Here is a 19,521-nt window from a genome sequence, read left to right as displayed (position 1 = left end):
AAAGCAATGATCTTCTACATGACTCGCAATCCGGCTTTAGGACCGGTTATAGTACGGAGACAGCACTTCTGGAGGTGGCAGAGACCGTGCGGGAGACTGTGGACCGGGGAGAGGTAGCCATGCTTGTGCTCCTCGACTTGTCCGCAGCCTTCGACACGGTCTCCCATGCCATCCTCCTGAACAGACTCCTAGAGATGGGGATCGGTGGAACTCCGCTAGCTTGGATAACCTCCTTCCTAACTGACCGCACACAACAAGTTTGGTGTCGAACATTCTGGTCTAAAGACAAGAAACCGCTTGGCTGTGGGGTGCCCCAGGGTTCAGCCCTCAGCCCCCTCTTTTTTAACGTGTACGTTGCACCCCTAGCAAAGGTGATTGAGTCCACTGGGGTGAGAGTGATATCCTACGCTGACGACACGCAGCTTGTTTTTTCCTTTAGAGATCACTCTCCCTCGGGTTTTGAAAACTTTAGAACTTGCCTTTCCAATATTGTAGCCTGGATGACCTTAAACACATTAAAACTCAATACGGACAAGACGGAGGTGTTGTTTTTTAATCAATCGATCCCCTTGTCACCCGCCACCTGGTGGCCTGCGGAACTCAACCCACCACCTTCTCCGGTAAAGGTGGCACGCAATCTTGGGGTCCAAGTCGACAACGAATTATCCTTTAAATCCCAGATCCAGAAAGTAACCTCGGCATGCTTTGGGAAACTCCACATGCTAAAAAAAATCTCCGCCTTTCTCCCCACAGAATCACTGAAGACAGTGACGCACGCTTTAATCACCTCGCACTTGGACTATGCGAACAGCCTATACATGGGACTCCCCGCCTATCTTCTTCATAGGCTGCAGATCGTGCAGAACGCCGCAGCCAGGCTGATCTGCAAAGTTCCCTATCGACACTCCATTTCACCCCATTTGAGGAAACTGCACTGGCTCCCGATCACGGCTCGCGTCAAATTCAAGGCCTTGGTCCTAGCTTTCAGAGCCCTCAATGGAAAAGGCCCCAAATACCTCAGACACAGACTAAAACCAGTCCAATCCTGTCTTAATCTCAGGTCTAACCATCTTCGCCTTTTACTCACCCCCAGATTCCGCCTTGTTAGAAAGGGCGGCAGAGCTTTTACAGTGGTAGTATCAAAACCATGGAACTCCCTTCCCGTTAGCCTCCGTCTCATTGACATCGAATCTCAATTCAGGGGCAAACTTAAGACTCTCCTGTTCTCAGGCTGTTAAATCTCTTCTCCCCCTGGATCCGCATTCCTCAGCGCCGGGACACCCCCGTTGAGGGTAGCTGTGCGCTTAATAAATATCAATAATAATAATAATAATAATGTGGCATCAAGGGATTCAGAGTCTGACTCCTGGTGTCTTCTGGCGTTTGGCTGCGACAATTCTGGTATGATGCAGTCGCCGGTGGCCCTCTAGTCTGCACACTACTCTTCTGCAGCTCCAGTGCTAGTTCTCTTGCGCCATACACCTTCTGCCCCCAGCTACTCATTCTCCTCTCCCATCTTTTCAGATCTCCTCCTCGCCTCACCCACCTGCTCCTTCTTGGATGGTCTCCATGTCATCTCCTCATGACCCTCCTCTGATGGTTTCTGTCTCCTCGCCTAGGTCTCTCACTCTTTTGTTGGTAATCTCCTTATGCTCACCTCGTTTTCCTGCTCCACCTTGTAGGGTTTCACTTTCCTAATCTTGTTTTCTTTGTCCCTCTACAACCTTTTACCCTCTTGCGCTGTATTTTCCAGTTCTTCCTCCACTCTACTCTCCAACTGCCGGGTAGACTTCTACAGAGGTGTTGTCCTTTGTACGGTGATTATGTCAGCGTCTGGCCTGTGCCCCACACCTTCATCCGCATCAGTGATTTCCAGTGGCATTCCCAAGTACAGAGTCTTTGCAGAGTAAAATCCAGGAGTCAGCCGGCTGAGTGGAATGCAGCAATACAAAAGATAACAAGCACAAAAGATAACAAGTATTGCAAAAGAAAAAAGGTATTGCCTATGCAAGTCCTATTGGCTTTGACGATGTTTTTTATGGCTTGTTGCACAGCAGAGGAACCTGCTGTTCAACATAGCTAAAAGTCAAGAAAATAAGTGTTATGAAGCGGCCAGCGTTGACTACATCATACTGCTTTTTTTAAAAGCCATATTGCACAGTAGCCTGCACTGCTGTGCAATATGTTAAAAAAAATTGGGAGGGTGTAGCCGCATGAGGGTATTAGCAGCACCAACAGACAGTGGGGGGTAGAAGAACAATGGAGGCATGGGGAAACAGCAACACAAGGGATGTGGACGGAGGGAGCAAGACAGTGGGAGGGGGATTTGGAAAAAGCAAAACCGAAGAGGCGGGGGAACAGTGAGGGAGCACCAGAGGGGGTGGGGGCAGCAACACGGAGGAGTTTGTGGGAGAGGAAAGAAGCACAACGCACAAGGGGTGGATTGGGCAGAAGAAACAGTACCTTATCACAGCTCAAACAGCGAATGGGCAATAATTAAGTTAAATTAAACTGTGCTTGGTTCATGCTCCACAGAAAGGAAAGAAAGTTGCCCTTGACATGCACTGGTCAATTAGGAATCAGCAAAGGAGAGTGGCAATGAAGCCAACGAATAGTAAGCGTTGGTTAGCTCCAAGCCTTTTATTGTAAGCAATACATCTCACAAGTGAAAGCATGTATAGTGCTTTATGCACTATTGCATGCTCATCCTGGAGAAGCGTGGCTCAATGGTTAGAGCGGCACACCCTGATGCAGAGGTCTGGCCCGGGACCAGGGTTCGATTCCCGCCTTGGCGGCTCTTGGACACAATTTCCCCGGACCTGACAATTCTCGCCTCGGTGCCTAGTCTAATCATGGGTCCCACTCTGTGACTCTGGGCAATAGCTTGCTTAATCTCCACAACGGCCCCAGCAGCGCTTGGATGCCTGGCTTCACCTTGGGGGTGCCCAGGAGTGGACATTTCACAGGAAAGCCAGGAAGGGTTCCACAGCGGTATGAATACAGCGCTACGAGACCTCTGGGTAGAAGGCGCTATATAAATACAAACACATTTACATTTACATCCTAGAAATATGCTCTTGCTCCCTTCTGTCTGGTACATGTGAGGGTACGGGAAGCATAGTGGAAGCAACAGGCCATGGCCTGCCACAGGGCTGCTAGAAGGAATGTCCATGTATTTTTGCCTGCTTAACACACACCATCCCCATTCTCCCACCTCCCCCCCACACACGTTTGGTTGTTGGTGTGCATTTTGGTGGGATGTTTTTTAGTTGATGAAGTGGAAATGTTGTCACTATGTTATTATAACCGAGTGGGTAATTCTATTTTGGAATTCAGGAGTTAAAATGGACGGCAGTTGTTGTTCTGCTGCTGGTCTACCCAGGCCAGTCTTAGTCTTACATGGTGTCAAACTTTCAAGAAGCAATAATACTGTGTAAAGATTGCAATAATTCTAACTGGGTGAGAACAGGAGAATTTATAAAGCACAGCTAGGGTTAGGAAATTAACGATCATGTTTCGAGATACAGAACACTTGGAATTTGAAGGCTGGGATCCAGCCTGTTTTTTAAGAGGGGAAGATGGTTGTGCAGGAAGAGGATGGTCCAATGCTTGCATTTTAGTAAGTTGTATGGTCAGTATAGCAAGGTTTCTAGAATCTCTGTCCAGAGCCAGACTGAGAACGAGAACCCAGAGCAGCCCTGGCAATTTTGACGGATCAGTCCCTTCAACCCCCCTAGGGAGGGAGGGCGGGGGGAGTTGCATGTGTAAAGCACTGCTGCTTGTGTTACTGGGGGCCGATATTGCCACAATGCTGCAAAACTGGGCCCCAGTAACAAAAACGGCCCCCACAGCTGCAAAGTCGGCCCCCACCCTCGCAGCCTCCCGGGAAAACGCCCAATGCCCATGCCGGACAGTCCGGCCCTGTCTCTGGGTTGGATTTGTTTCACAAATCACATGCTGTTAGTTGCAATGTAAGTGAACTACTAGTATTGCAATGCGCCCCCCATCATTTTTGATGCAATCATTCCATTTGCTCACGCCTCTAGAAGCAACACCAAGCTTTTGTGAATGCTATCAGAAAATAGTGCATGCTTATAACCAAGTCAAATGGCAATTTATACATTTTATTACAAAGCTTTGTAAAAACAAAAATGTTTCAGCACAATAACTCAAACTGGAATGACAAAATAAAGATTTTCAGTCAACAGTATGTTTGGGCAGAACTGTGCTTCACTATTTAAAAAAAAAAAAAAAAGTGGGCGGTAACATCAAAATTCATAGTTCAACAACTGGCATAAAAAAATCCCACTATCAGGCTAACAAAAACAGACGAAATACAGGACAATTTACAATGTAACAATGAATTCAAGTGCTGGGCTTTGTACAAGGCAGAAGTAAAGAAAATATGGAGTGAGGAATGAGGGACAGCAAAGTAAAATGCCTCCTTGTTATCGGCAAAGCTGGCTGTATCATTCAAATGTCTGAATAAAATATATTGAGCAAGCCTTTTAAGAAACAACATCTTGTTGTTTTAAAACGTATTGAACTTTGAAAGCACTGAGAAACTCCTACTCAAGACGTATAGCAGGAACCCCACAATTTTGTAGAATGAATTTCTCTGGCCCAGAAGAAAATCCATTATTTTTTAATAAAAAAAGAATAGATTTTTAAAGCTCTTTTAAAAGCTCACCTCCAGTAAGGTATACATCAAGAGAAAAAAGTAAAAAAAATAATACAAAAGCATTCCACTTAAAGGTAAAACCAAGAATGTATCTTTTTGAACTGTCATTAAATAAGAGAAAGGAAAAGAAAAGGGAGTCTTCAGTGGACTGTGCGCCGCTTGTGGGGGGTCTGTGGGGTTGGTTGGCCTGTAGCAGGCAGGGGTGATGCAGAGGATTGTTCTGGCTCTTGGGACAATGTCAACAAGGAGGTGAATCTCTTATGGGGCGCAATGAGGAGATGCAGGAAACAGTTTTTTCTGAGAAAAGGGCTTGCAGAAGATCACCTCCTGTGCTTTTGCGTATGAGGTCAGGATTGGATAGTAAATGGAGTTGTTTAGGCAGTGATTGTCTTTACGGTACAGCATCTCTTGCAGTGACATCGGTGGGATGAAGAGAAGGTCTGTATCAAACTCCTTGGTTGGTGCTCTGCAGGCGTAGAAGAGAACCAGGGTGTTAACAGGCTTCCATCTCCAGAAGGGGTCCTGGTGCTCCTGCTCTTGCTTTGCATGTGGAGAAAGCATTTCTTTTCCCTCCTGCAGAGAAAGGAAAAGCATGTTTGAAAGAAGAAGGGCAACAATTGTTTCTTGCAGCAAATGAACCCTATGCATTTTTAAATCTTCGTGGTGTCTGTTAAGGGGCATTTCAAATTTTTGTTACAATATTTTCATTAGTATTTGTCACGTAAGAGCAAATGTCACACACAGAGCATTCTTTCTTTTCTGCGAATACCTTTCAAAAAGCGAATACATTTTAAGGACTAACATTGGGCTTTAATTGGCCCTTATTCTGATACATGTAAACTGAAATGTAAGTGAATTCCATACACAAAACAAATATTTCCAACACTATTCAAAATAAGGTAAGACATAACACCGCCTCAATTGAACTTGGGCAGCCGGCTGCCAAAAACACCTTCGTGGAAGGAGCAGCAAATTTGCCACATCAGCAGTGGCCAGGATGACTGATTTAACGTTAACCGCCCTCACTAAAAACATTTTCCTCCCAACGCGGCTCCTGCAGACATCTCGGGAGCCAACTTCATAGAAATATGATCCGTGATGGCAGTTCTGCCATGTCAAGCTGGCATTGTGGACTTGTCTTCACTTAGGGTATTCCTGGAGATCGACTTCCAACGTAGGGATCCATTCCAGAAATAACATTAACAATGCCATCTACGTGCTGGGAGCTTTCTCCGAGCCTGTGAGAGACATTTCAAGACTAGCACCATCTTGGGTTTATAAATAAGACTCCCTGTTTTCCCTTTTTTCAGATTTTTACAGGTAAATACAGACAGAAAACAATGTATTTTCCTGTCTGTATTTATTTTTAAATGTGGATAAAAACGGAAATAGTTTTTTTTTTTTTTGTGATTCTAGATGCTGTCAACCATGACTGCCAAGCCAATCGCTGTGCACATTGAAATGGTAGCGGAGTTGAACAAAATAAAGGATTTTTTGTAAAAAAAACTTTGAACAGCATTGTGTATAAATACAACCTTGGTACTAACCTTTGCATGTTTTCCCATATGTGTACATAATTTATCATCTGAGTGTGTTTATATCACTGAAGCCGGGAAGGTGTTCATGCATTTTGTTCATATTTATTGGTTAAATAAATGTCGAAATATACTAATCTCAGCTTCATTTTTTCACATAACTCTAAATAAATATGGTTAAATATAGGTAAAATTACCAAAAGCTAAATATGGATAAATACAGACGGAATGTTAAAATAATAAATACCATAAAACCGAGAGCCCAATTTATAAAGCATTCCTGAACAAACAGAAAGCCATTTCCACCAGGGTCAGGTACACCAATACGGTGTTACCAGTGGTGAAGATGATTAGAAACACTGCCTTCCTGTGCACTCTAGATAACAAGAGCATGGCAGAGATGGGTAGTCGGGAGATGCCTGTTTTTCGTGATGTCCTGCTACAGTCCACATCTAATTGAGACGAGGGAAGGCAGAGGTGGCAGTCAGGACACCCATGATTTTTTCATTGATATCCTCTTACTGCATACCTTTAAACGAGACCCTCAACATTCATGATCTGCGACTGAAATACTGACGAAATATATAAAAGTTTAACACTTTATAGAAAGAACTTGATATCATCTACTTATGTGCAGGAGCATTATATATTGCGTTTAATAAACCATTATAGGGTGCTGCACTGTGCCAAAGGGAGGAAATTTTCATTTTAACGTCAACCACCAGCCAATCACCAGTTCTTCTCACCCTGACCTAGAACACCTAACAGTGATAGATAACCATAATGCAATTGGTAATATCTTCTTATGCTCTGCTAACATTTTATAAGAGATTTAAATGCATCATTTTTTTTAATCTGGCTAGTATCATGTTCACTAATTAATTTTGGTACCTCACTCAAATCCAAACTTTCCCAACCTCTCACAACTGGGGTATAGAAAATCCTTGTGAAGCCGTGATACCCGCTCTTGTGGCTGTCATTTGGTCTGGCTTAGTCTTTTGTAAGTACTGTATTAAGGAGGTGATCTGTCCTGAAAACAGAATATTGCCTCCCACTGCAGCTATCCCTTCTGGGGGAGATTTGGATCGGCCCAGCTGAGCGCCCATTCCTACTCCCAACCAGTTGGCACTTCATGCAGGAAGTCAGCCGATGTTGTCACATTCACAGACGAGTGTACGAAATTAAAGGACCGATTCACAAAGGGCATCGGTACTCGTGGTCAAGGTCCGGCAGTCGTGGCTGAGAGCCCGCAATTATGCCGGGACCACCGAACTGCAGTTTCTCATTGCGGAGGTCCCACCATGAGTGACAGTCCACTGACATGACTGTGGGGCCTCCCCTATGAGTGCAGAGGCCCTTTGTGAATGGAGTCCTAAGAGTAGGGGGCGCTTTTCTGAGAAAAACTCAGTCGTCGTGTAGTGGTGTAGCCAGTATTAGCACAATAAAAGTTCATATCTAAGGACACTTGAGGTGCTAGCAAGAACGTTCAACATTAGAAGAAAATGACCTTCTTTAGCAGGTATGTTTGGGAATAGGAAAAAGCAACTCCTGCAGGTTCGCAGTCTGGGGGCATGCCTATCACCAGATCTATTAGAAGAGCACCTAGGTCAAGATGACCAAATAAAATGTTTATTTTTTTTTGTTATTCTCCAGTTCAGGGGGATTATTTGGTCCCCTTGCGGTTCGTTTACCATGAAAGTCCAGCAGGATAGCCCACTTCTTGATCTTTCTAATGCTCGCAAACAAACCAGACCTGGAAAATTGTGTCCGGTCCAGAGTTTTATCGCTGCAACTTTCTAAAGCGAATGAGGGTGAGTTCATCTTTGATTGCGTGTAGAGAATATTGCTGTAGTGTCCCTTGTTTGTAGCACTGCTTGGAACCAGAAGGAATATTATAAACCCTGTGGGCCCGATTCACAGAACTAACTTAAGACAAAATCCTAAACTTACTACCATTTTGGTATTCACAGAAGGCACTTACTCATTTTGGTATTCACAGAAGGCACTTACTCATTTCGGTATTCACAGAAGTTAGGACTCCTAACTTTAGGACTCCTAAATGCCTTCTGTGAATACTAAAAGTCTTAAAATTAGGATTTTTCGCAACTTTGAGAAAAATCCTAATTTTAAGACTTTTGGTATTCACAGAAGGCATTTAGGAGTCCTAAAGTTAGGAGTCCTAACTTTACTACTACTAATTTGAGAAAAAATTCTAATTTTAAGACTTTCGGTATTCACAGTAGGCATTTAGGAGTCCTAAAGTTAGGAGTCCTAACTTTACTACTCCTAAACTGAGAAAAATCCTAACTTTAGGACTTCATGTATTCACAGAAGGCATTTAGGAGTCCTAAAGTTAGGAGTCCTAACTTTACTACTACTAATTTGAGAAAAAATTCTAATTTTAAGACTTTCGGTATTCACAGTAGGCATTTAGGAGTCCTAAAGTTATGAGTCCTAACGTTACTACTCCTAAACTGAGAAAAATCCTAACTTTAGGACTTCATGTATTCACAGAAGGCATTTAGGAGTCCTAAAGTTAGGACTCCTAACTTCTGTGAATACTGAAATGAGTAAGTGTCTTCTGTGAATACCAAAATGAGTAAGTGCCTTCTGTGAATACGAAAATGGTAGTAAGTTTGGGATTTTGTCTTAAGTTAGTTCTGTGAATCGGGCCCTGTGTTAGCAATGTCACTTTTGGTTTGTGGCCATCAACATTTTTTTTTTCAAATTTCCCTAAGACTAAAAAGTTCAGCATCAGAAGTGGCACTAAAAGCTTCCCTGGACAAGAAGAGGCACTGCACATGAAACTTACAGATATCGCCAAGATATCAGTTGTTTTACTACCCAAATGAAGCGCATACTGCCAAAAAAATACCCATTGCCCCAGTAAAGCCAGTGTCTTTCCAGTTTCCAATCATCCCCAACAAAGCCCCCAACATTGCCATGCCTGTTTCTGGACTGCTCAATAATTATTCAGTACTAGGAATGCGGAAATCTGACATAAATAATCAATCAATCAGGATTTTTAAGCGCTGCTTATCACCCCTGGGGGTATCCAGGCATGGGGTGGGGTGGTATTGTGCTGCTGAGCATCATCAGTTGAACAGCCAGGTCTTCAGGCCGTTGGAGAGGAGGTCTTGGCAGCCAGGTAGGAGCAGGAGGGGCAGGCTATTCTGCTGCAGCGGTACCAAGGAGTGTGGGCGAGGGCGGCAGGTCACAGCTGTCTGGTGGGTTGGTGGAAGTTCAGCCTAGGGTTGAGGTAGGCATGTTGTGAAGAGCTCTATAAGGATGAATCAGCGTTTTGAACTGGGATCTCTTGTGTATGGGGAACCAGTGGAGTTTGCACAATGTCTTACACCAAGGCCCCAGGCTGGTCCAGACCTGGCCCCAGAAGTTATTTCACTCCAGTATGATGTAGCCATTGGGATGCATGAATGACCGCACTTGTACTTCTAAAAATCAGCTCTCTTACGGGTAGTGGTCTCTTGTGTGCTAGGTCACTAAAGTGATTGGCCGGCTCTGGGTTAGAGCTAGTCAAATTCCCACTTACCTATATCATAATACTGACTCATCTCATGTGTATGGCCGTCCTATGGGCAAGGTTAACTGTGCTTTATCTGAAAGTACGAGCTACAAGAAGTTGCACGCATTCTTGGGTTTCTCCCTGATTTCATACCCTACAGGGTGTTCATCATCGCTTGGCTCCTGACCCATACTTCGTCTCCGGCTGCCTCTCTTGCTCTCTAGCAACATTTATATCTCTCTTAGTAAAACTGTCTCTCTGATGCTTTTTTACTGGCTAGCTCACCCAACCTTGTGCACCCATCATTTGCCCAAGCTTCTCCTGCATACTTTCTCCTCAAGGAGCTTGGTAGAGTTCTACCTCTCTGGGGAGGGGGGTTCTGTCTTTCTGTCGTGAATGGGGTGTCTCGATTACCTTCAGACAGGGCACATATTCCAAGGGTCTCCCTGAGTTTCAAACGCAGAGGGATGCTCCTCTTCCTTTGGGACCCTGACCCTGGCTCGTTCAGTTCCTACCACATTATATGCTGAGCTGGATCTCTCACAGGGCAGTGCTCAATCATCTAAAAATACCCAGCGTTACTCTAACTTGGGGCACTGAGGGGTGCGGCCTGTGTCCATCCGCTCTATGGGAAAAAACTTGTGCTAACACACCTTATTAGGCCAGGCGGGCTTGATCTAATCTGCTGCTGTCTCCAGGATCCCAGAGGCTTTCAGGCTGTAGACTTCTTGTGGCATCTTTACGATGTTGCAATGAACAAACTGCCTCATTCATACAAAATGTGCTGCTAACTCCCTGTGCCCAGCCCCTGCACTCCACACCCCACTCCCAATCAGACATTAGCAATCCACATCCAGATCTTAACCATACCTCACCCACATGGACACTATTTCTCAATGTTCTCGCCTCTATTGTTGAAGTGGACATTTTTGAGATCACGCTTATACCAACTGTAATACTCTGAGTCCCACTTCCTAGTAGTGGGCTGGTGGAGACAATGCTTTTCCAAGGGATGGATGCAGAGTTAAAATCTTTCAGACCCTGCAAAGCTACCCTATATAGTGTATGTGAACAATTTAAGGCAGCTTAGCACTCCCACAAGTCCACTTTTTAACCAATTATGTGAGATCATTTTCAATATTCCTGAAAAAAGCATCGGTGAGCGATGCTCATACTGATATGCACTGTGGCATGCAAGTCCTCTTTAATCTGTAGGCAGTATGTAAAGTATGCTATACATATGCAACTTCTGCTGCAATACAAAGGCAATAGTAGAAGTAGGAGTGAAGTCAAGAGCATGGAAATGGTGTGGGGTGTTTAAGGGGTGCTGCCTTGCACTACAGTAGGATGCATGTGCTTCTCTGTGGTACTTTTGCACTCTGGTGCTGATTAAATCCATGGGACGGTAAAATCGGGAAAGAGCCAGCAGAATTAATAAGGAATCAGACACGGAACTGTTTGCACAGTAATTGACTAACAAAACACTTTAAGACAGTATCCTATATACCAGACGCTAGACAGCGTCAAACTGGGTACGTTGCACGCAGGACAACATTAAATGGGACAACAACTTAATGTTGCTTCACAGGCCAATGTAATTCACTCTACTGTCCTCCTACACTGTTTTGAGGAGGGGACGGACGCACATTTGATGTTCGAGTGTCATACCCCCACTAGCACCACTTCCAGGGTCACCCAGGAGAGAAGTCTGGACTTACAGGTCTCTTAAGGGCCTGTATGCAGCAGAATATATTCTGTGTTTTTCTGTGAGACAATATAATATATACTTTCATAAAAATCTGTTGTTTTGTCATTTGCGCCACGTATTCAAGTTACATACAGCTAGCTGCAAATTCCCTGGGACTATGGAACTGCAAGGCTATGGAAAATGTGATGACGGACAAGTGGCTACACCATAGGGCTTGGACTTCTACATGCTCTCTTAAGATCATATCTTAAATTGCTCATAGCAGACACCCGGAAATATAATTTATTTAGATGATTTGAAGTGACGATAGGGGAGAAGGCCACTTTCTCAGTCTATTGTGTCCTGCAATGTAACAGGGTTAAATGCTAAACAGCCATTGCCAAAGCCGACGTGTCTGGCTTTTTGTTAGAGGGAGTGTTTAGGAACAGTTAGCTGACTTTATGTGTGTTGCCTCCAGCTGACAAAGAGGAAAATCAGTAATGAAACAATATCTTGGGCAGCAACAAAATGAAAGTTAAGAGTAGGGCATGTGTTCTTAACAGACAGCATAGGCACAGTTAAGATGCGTCTCAAAGAAGAGTTTTATGCAGTAAGAAGATGTTTGCAATGAAGGAGGTGAATTTAGAGGCATGCACAGCAATAGATAGCTTTGACAAAGGGGCAGGATTTTCCTTGGATCTGTAAGAAAGAGCATGTGTGCAGGTCTTTATTAGGATAAAATAAAAAAGCTATACATCCAACAACACTATATCATGAGAGCAAAGTAAATTAACTGAAAATCACTGTGTCCGTATGAAAGGCCAAACAGTATGCCCATTCCTTAACAACAACAAAAAACTTAAATCAGCAATTAGGATGTCACTGAGTTAACGAAATAACTACATCAAAAAACAAACACTGGGTTGCAAAGCTACATGTCACGTCACGTCTGCATTTTGACTAAAGGAGTACTTGAAACCCATCACAAAACCTCCCCTGCACCCTCCACTACTTCTCGCTCTCCTTTCTCTCCTCTCCTAATTGTATTGGCTATTGTGGGGGGATTTATTGTGTAATTGTTGTACTTTTTATGTTAGATTGTTGATTCTCATGTAAAGCGCTCTGATACCTCCGGGTCTAGCCAGCGCCATATAAAAACTCATTAAATAAATAAATAATGAGAACACAAATGCGTCCATGCAGCCACCCACAAAACATTATATTTGTGATATACAGTCCATCCAAGCAATGCAAAAACACTGACGAGGATTGACCTCAAGGCCGCCCTTTGAAGAAGTAATGACGAGGTGCTGCAGACAGCTGCAGCTGCCTGTAGCCAAACCTAAAAGCACAACAAAAGCAGGATAAGAGCTCGAAATGTAAACATATATATAATCTCCGCCAGAGTAAGTCTGCTTTGACCAGAGGACATTAGCACTGTAAGCCCGCCCACAATACGTAAGCACCGGAAGTGCGGTCTTTGGCTACTGTATTTGTTTGCCTCTTTCCGGCTCTGTCTGTGGAAACCGTGCACGTACTTAGAAAACACGTGTAGATGAAAGTAGTGCAAATGTCCAGCTCCCCACAAGCACTGGGCTGACCACGGGCCAAGGGGAAAGGAAAAAACACACAGCACAGACACACTGGAGAGAAGGCCCCGCCAGCTCTGTTTACTAAGCGGCTTTTCATCCCAGACGTTCAAAGCCGCGGCCCGGGTCCCTCGTCTTCCCTCTCAGTCCGACATGAAAACATCCCGCTTCCTGTTGAGGGATGGCCCGGAGGCGCCAGGCCAGCGGCTCGCAGCAGCCCGGCACAATCGCCCTGATTCAGACCCCACGCCCCTGCAGCAGGCAGGAATGTCTTCCCCTCGCAGAGGAAAATGAAATGCTGCTCTGTTGCGAGTGCTTCTCTCCCAGCCTTTGAAGTCGGGGGTTATGATAGCCACCCCCACGGCCCTGGCCCGGCCTCCAGTTCTCCAACGCGATGGCATTGCTTCAGTAAAAGCTTGGAGTGTAGCAAGCCGCCTGGCCCGCAGCCTCTCCGCTTGCCAAATCACAGAACAGTGGCCATATACATACCTTTGAACAAAGCTGCCTTTCTAGGGACTCTGAAGGGTGGAATTTTGAGGCTGCAGTTGTGGAACCTTAAGGAGAAGCATGCATGTTTAGTAGTGCCACCTAGAAGACACTTTCGTTGGTTAATTCTGTTATTTTGTTCAGTGTGGCCTTCAAAACCCTGGCACTGAAATGAGGATGACACTTACAAAAAAAATGCTGATAAAATGCATATGGAATAAAGAAATAAAAAAAAAGCATAATGAGAAAAAGTGGTTGATGCCCGAAAGTATAATTACATAGATAAAATCACCAGAACTGTAGACACTGCCGCAGTAGGCTTAGTGAACAATTTGTGCCAATTTTGTAATATTGTACTCTAGAAAAAAATTACTAATGATGGCCCGTTAGTTCCGATAGCGCACTTCTTGTTGTGAGCATACGGAAGAGGCAGCGACGCTTATAACCCCTTTTCCCCCAACTTGTGTTAGATTGTTACCCCCTCATAGGTGTGTAAAAAAATACCAGGCTCCGGATTGGCCCAAGGTTTTGCACCCATCGTTTTCTCTCTGGCACCCTTTTTGTCGACCGCCCCTTTACTTGGGGGAGGGGGTGGGAAGGGGTTTGGGCCTTCCCTTGCTAGGCGCCATGGCGCAAAAAAAAGTTTTCTGGGTCCCAGATGGTTGTTAATGCGCTGGCCCTTTACACCCCCTTCGTGGATGGCCTCTGCCAATCTTTAACCCCTTGGCGGCGGTGCGAATTTCGCCACGGCGTGGGGGGTGGGGGTAAGCGGGGCGCCGCTGTGCTCATGACGGAACGATGCCGTCATGAGTCACGGGTGGCGTGCGCTCATGACGTCGTGGTTCTGTCACGGCCCTGCCCGCTCATTAATTCGCCCGCACAAGCAGGGAATTAATGCCATGTGGGAGGCGCTGCAGCCGCATGACGGAACCACGCCGTCATGAGTACACGCTGCCCGTGGCTCATGACGTCGTGGTTCTGTCATGAGCAGGCAAGGGGTTAAACAAAGCTGCCTTTCTAGTGACTGAAGGGTAAAATGTTGAGGCGGCAGTAGTTGAGACATTAAGGAAAAGCAAGAATGTTTAGTAGTGCTGCCTGGCCATAAGGTACTTTTGTTAGCTAATCCAAGTTATTTAGTTCAGTAGCATTCAAAACACTAGCACTGAAATGAGGATGGCATTTACAAAGAAAATGCTTAAAAAACGCACATGAAAAAAACTAGAACATTTTGTACTATGGGACAAATTGGTTGATGCCCGAAAGTATAATTAAACATGGATTAAATTACCGGAACTGTATACACTGACGTGATAGACATTGTGAACTATTTGTGTCAGTTTGTAATATTGTATTCTAGCAAGTAGAAAAACAAAACAAATCCAAGATGGCGCCAGATAGCTCAAGAGTGACATCAGAGTGGGCAACCATCTTAGTTGTGGTCCCTTGTTGCATATTACAAAGCTTTTAAGCTTTTGAAAAGATAGATGTTTTGCTTTTTGACATTATTTTTGGAGTTGTGTCCTGAGTCATTGCAGGACAAGTAATAAGTGTACCCTTGCCACAAATTGTCAAAAATTTCTGGCACTTGCAAACAAATTTCATGACATTTCTTTTGTAACTAGGCTGTGACAGGAGCAGTACAATGTTTCGATACTTTTAATCTCGGATTGGTAGGTTTAATTGAGTTTACATCGCTTACTGCCTTTGTAATTGTAACTGTAATTGTAACTGTAATTGTAATTATGAAGCGCTTTGCTGTAAGTAGCACAGTACTCCGGAACGAAAGATTAAGGGTTTATAGTTAGTAGATTACAATTTTTTTCCATCGCTTTGTGCATTAATTGTTTTAAGTTTGCACTCTTGATTTCTTGTGTTTAGTAGAATTTAGAATGATGGAAATGGATTTGAAAGGGGAAGTAGTACATGTTTTTTGTAAGCAGTGGTCGTGTCTTAGTTGGCAGTTATGGGTAACAAAAAGAAGGGTATCTTTAAGAATGACATTTGGGCATTCATAGTAGTCAGGAAAGTTTGGGATGGGCCAGAGAGTGGATGGATAGATGTATAGGGCAAAGGTTATAAGGATATTTTGTTTTTATATAACCAAAAACGGAAATTAATTTATACATACACTTACACTTATACAGGGTGTATTAGCTGTAGAGATCCCCTCTATATAAATACCCAAACGTGCACAGAAACAGTAATATTTAATATGGTTATTTGCACAGTTATCTTGTGCTAAAGTCTGCAAATTTTGTCATTACATTTTTTAGGGTTTTAGTAGTAGGCATAAACACTTATATATATGCACCCATATGTACAAAGAATCCACGATTATGACATTGTCTGATGTACATATGTCTCTTGTGGTTTAATATAAATGTTCTCCTTATATGAATGTATCTGCTTGTAAGAAGAAGAATTCTTCAATGTAAAATGACACATGAATAACAAAAACGTCACCTCTATACTGTAAGAAACATAGTTGGTCATGTCTGAGTATACTATAGTGGAAGGCTGTTGTGTTCTAAGTATAGCTGTCATTTGGGGAAGAGACAGCTATTGACTAATCTTCTAAAGCTGAGATGGTTGTCAGTTGATTGTGCGTGTATGTGTGACTTTGAATAGTCTGTAAATTAACCCCAAAAGTCTAATAAACTTGCAAAAAATAATTATCTTCATAAACATAGTGCATGTCATTTGATTCTTTCGACTAACACATTTGTTGATCTAATTCAGTATTGATAAACATGCATTAAGGAAAATTACTGTATTCTATCTTTGAAAACTTAGATACATTTATTGTATTTGTCTGCCAATTTTGCCACATGTTTCATATTTCAACACCAGCCTGTACCTACATTTGCAAGCACTATTAAATTCTAACACTAAGGCCTGATTACGGTTGGTCCGGAAGAGGTTACAATATTTAACTCGACCAATATATCCCAACACCACAGGGAATTAAATGTATTAGGTGAAATAAATGACAACCAATTACGAAAATATGGCATAATGTGGATTTTGGTGCTGCCAGCACCAAAATCCACGTCTCTTTATTTAGAGGGCATTTTTCCTCTAGTAAATTTTGGCTGGGTTGGTCCTGCAAAACCAGTGTTTTAACTGTCTGCTTACTGTCACATTTTTTCCTCGCCATCGTAAAAGGGAGTTTTAAATTGACCTGTTATTTTCTTTCTAGTCTCTAATTTTCATGTTTCACATTCTGTGCACCAGACTGGTCTTGTTCACAGTAAACATTGAATTGTCTTTGTTTCTTTTAGACACTTCTATTGCCTCTCAAAGCACATTTCTTATCACTAAAGTTGATGCAAAATGTCATTTTCCCCATGCAGATTCAATCTTTATCAACTTCTCAATCTTCTTAATTTGATGCAGGTGTTTCTCACCGTAGAAGCTCCCGTCCACTGCCATTTTCTTTTCTTTTCATTCTCTGCTTGTATATTTAAACCTGTACATATTTAAGTTTTGTCTTCACTACCTGGGTGAAGCTTCCATTATATCTCCATAATCGTTTACAATTTTGGTAATTTCACTTTACACATGTTACGCAAAATTCCTGAAATTATGCTATTACATTGTGTAGTTACCAGCCATTCACAGCAAAAATGTATGTGATCGCACAGGAACAATACAAATGACCAGAATGCGAACAGCTGCTGTTTGCATTGTTTTTAAGTTCAAAATATGTCTTTAAGTCCAAAATGGACATGAGGATGCATTTTGCACTAAAATATAGTACCAAATGTGGCTGCCAACGTCCCACACAGGGCAACAATCTTGGCAGGCATCAGCTTAGTGCAGCGTTTCCCTGCCAGGCTGCACATCTTTTTCCCTGTGCTCTATCTCCCCATGGGATGAGGCTTGGGGGACTGCCCAGGTCTGGTGAGGAAGGTTAAACCCCTTCAGTTAAATCACAACCAGGGCAGAGCGGGGGTCCTCCTTTATATGAATGAAAAATTCCAAGGTCATCATCCTCTTTGGGAGATTGTGTGCAGCCATTGCTATGGCAAGCAAAACAGTTACTGGACCTGCGACTGACTGCATGTCGGCCCATCAAATGCTGAAAGCAGCATTCACGGCCTTGAAATCTATAGTACCACCATTTGAGCAAGTTAACAGACCTCGCATGCACGCTTCCACAGCAAACCCCTTATTTAGGAAGAGCTTTTCAACTCTAATAGGGACCAAGAGGCCATCTAGTGAAGAGAAAAAGCACTGCTCTCTTTACCAAGTTCTTCATGGCAAACAGTCACCAACAAAAAGCATTCTAGAAAGTTGCTTAATTTAATGATGTCTGTTGCAGATTTGACATCTATAGTGACATTACACAAAGGATGGTCCCCTTATAAATTGGACCTACTATACTGCCACCAGAAAGACTCCTTCTCTTTAAAGTAGGTTTACCGGTTTAGTTTCCATTACTTATCATCAGCCTTGCTAGGCTATCCGTTCCTGTGTAGTAGTGGTGGTTCCCCCGATATCTATGTAGGTACTGGCTGTGGTTTGGAGTGATTTCTGTTCATCTGTCCATTTAGCAGGGGTGTTAAGACTAGCTTGTCTCCCACAATTCCATGTCATCCTGTATTATGTGTTTCCTATTTACACATTTACTTACTTTCAAGCTGATATTCCCTCCAGACATTTGTACAAGATCCATCTTCAGGCTCACCTGAAATGACCACAATATTTCCTCTAATATTGATAATTTGTGTTCCTGCTAAAAGACCTTTGAATGGATTAGGTTCTCTGGCCACTCCATCTTAAAGAAACTTGTCTTTGTTTCAAGCTTCAGTGTTCTACCGAGATCCTCCTTTCACAGTTTTTGAAGCCCCTAGTTCACTCTCCAAGCATGGCCACATAAGATTTTAAGACTGCAATAGTGATAGCAGCAGAGGTACTGCCTTAAAATGCACCTTAACGGATTTTAAGAAAAAAGACTTATGGCGCACTTTTGAGACTCCGCAGACATGTATATTCCAGTGCACCATTTCTCTGACATTGCATTAACAGGCTGCAATTTAATTAATATACCATTGCTTGTTAAAAAAGGCAATAAGCAAAATTAAAAAAGAAAACAGGGACTATAAAGCCAATGTGCAAATAAAGACAAAACGCTAAACTAAGCACTGTCTACAGCATTATAAAAAACATTGAAAAAGGACAAATGCTAACTAGCAGGGGTCCCACCAAGTCAGTGATTTTTATCTGCCAGTAGAAGTAAGGGCTATGCTTCATTGAGAAAAGACTTCAATTTTGCAGCAAATTTCTGTAAGAGACACATTTTTGAAGCACATCCTCTTTATTTGTGTCCTCGCATTGTTTACTTTTCAGGTACTGCATTTTTCATTTTGGTTAAGAACTCCATGAGAGTGCATATGTTTTCCAGCCGACTTCCTCATGTACTTTTTACCCCCCACCCCTGCTGCGCCGCATGTTGCTCTCTCTCGTCCATATGCTTCTGCTCTGCCCCTCTCAATGTTGCACTCACCATCGGGTACTTCTCCCTCGCATTGCTTTCTCACTTGTGTGCTTCTCTCTTGTGTCCTTCTTTCCCTTCCCCACCCGCTCCCTTTTGTTTCCACCTCCCAACCTTCTCCTCTTCGTTGCTGCCCCTCACTCCCAGCATTCTGCTGCCCTTACTGCCTTATACTGCCACCTGTGGTCTTTTTTTTTGTGAAGTACCAAAAAGAAAATTGCTGTTGGCCCGTCTGCCAAAAAAGCAATTTTGTGCTACTTCTGTCTTTTTTTAATTCACTGATCCATTTCGTATCTGTAAATAAACCAAATAATTGGTGCATGTGTCATTTTGTAGGTGACCATGCTGCACAACATCTTACTGATACTGCACAGTATGGCTAAAAGGCATTGGCAAAGTCAATAGGCCCCAAATGCGAGATCTGCTGGTGTTGCCAGTGCATGTTATGCACCTAGTGCTACTGCATGATACACAGATTCATCAATCCCCAATAACGGTATTGTTGTTGGTAATCATTTCTACA

The 19,521-nt window shown here is 43.3% G+C and overlaps 1 protein-coding gene across 3 annotated transcripts in view; it reads right to left on the bottom strand.

Moving 5' to 3' along the window:
• Positions 1-4,108: 4,108 nt before the first annotated feature.
• The window catches only part of LEF1 (lymphoid enhancer binding factor 1), a 247,784-nt gene continuing 232,371 nt past the window's right edge, over positions 4,109-19,521 (bottom strand). For all 3 annotated transcript variants that reach the window (XM_078676590.1, XM_078676591.1, XM_078676592.1), the window contains one exon: positions 4,109-5,254. In XM_078676590.1, coding sequence (XP_078532716.1) covers positions 5,175-5,254 — 80 coding nt within the window. In that variant the 3' untranslated portion in view covers positions 4,109-5,174. The remainder of the gene's footprint in view (positions 5,255-19,521) is intronic.

This window comes from Lissotriton helveticus, chromosome 2_1, assembly GCF_964261635.1.
Source record: "Lissotriton helveticus chromosome 2_1, aLisHel1.1, whole genome shotgun sequence".
NCBI classification, from domain to species: Eukaryota; Metazoa; Chordata; class Amphibia; order Caudata; family Salamandridae; genus Lissotriton; species Lissotriton helveticus.
This window is presented reverse-complemented; position numbering and strand designations above follow the sequence as displayed.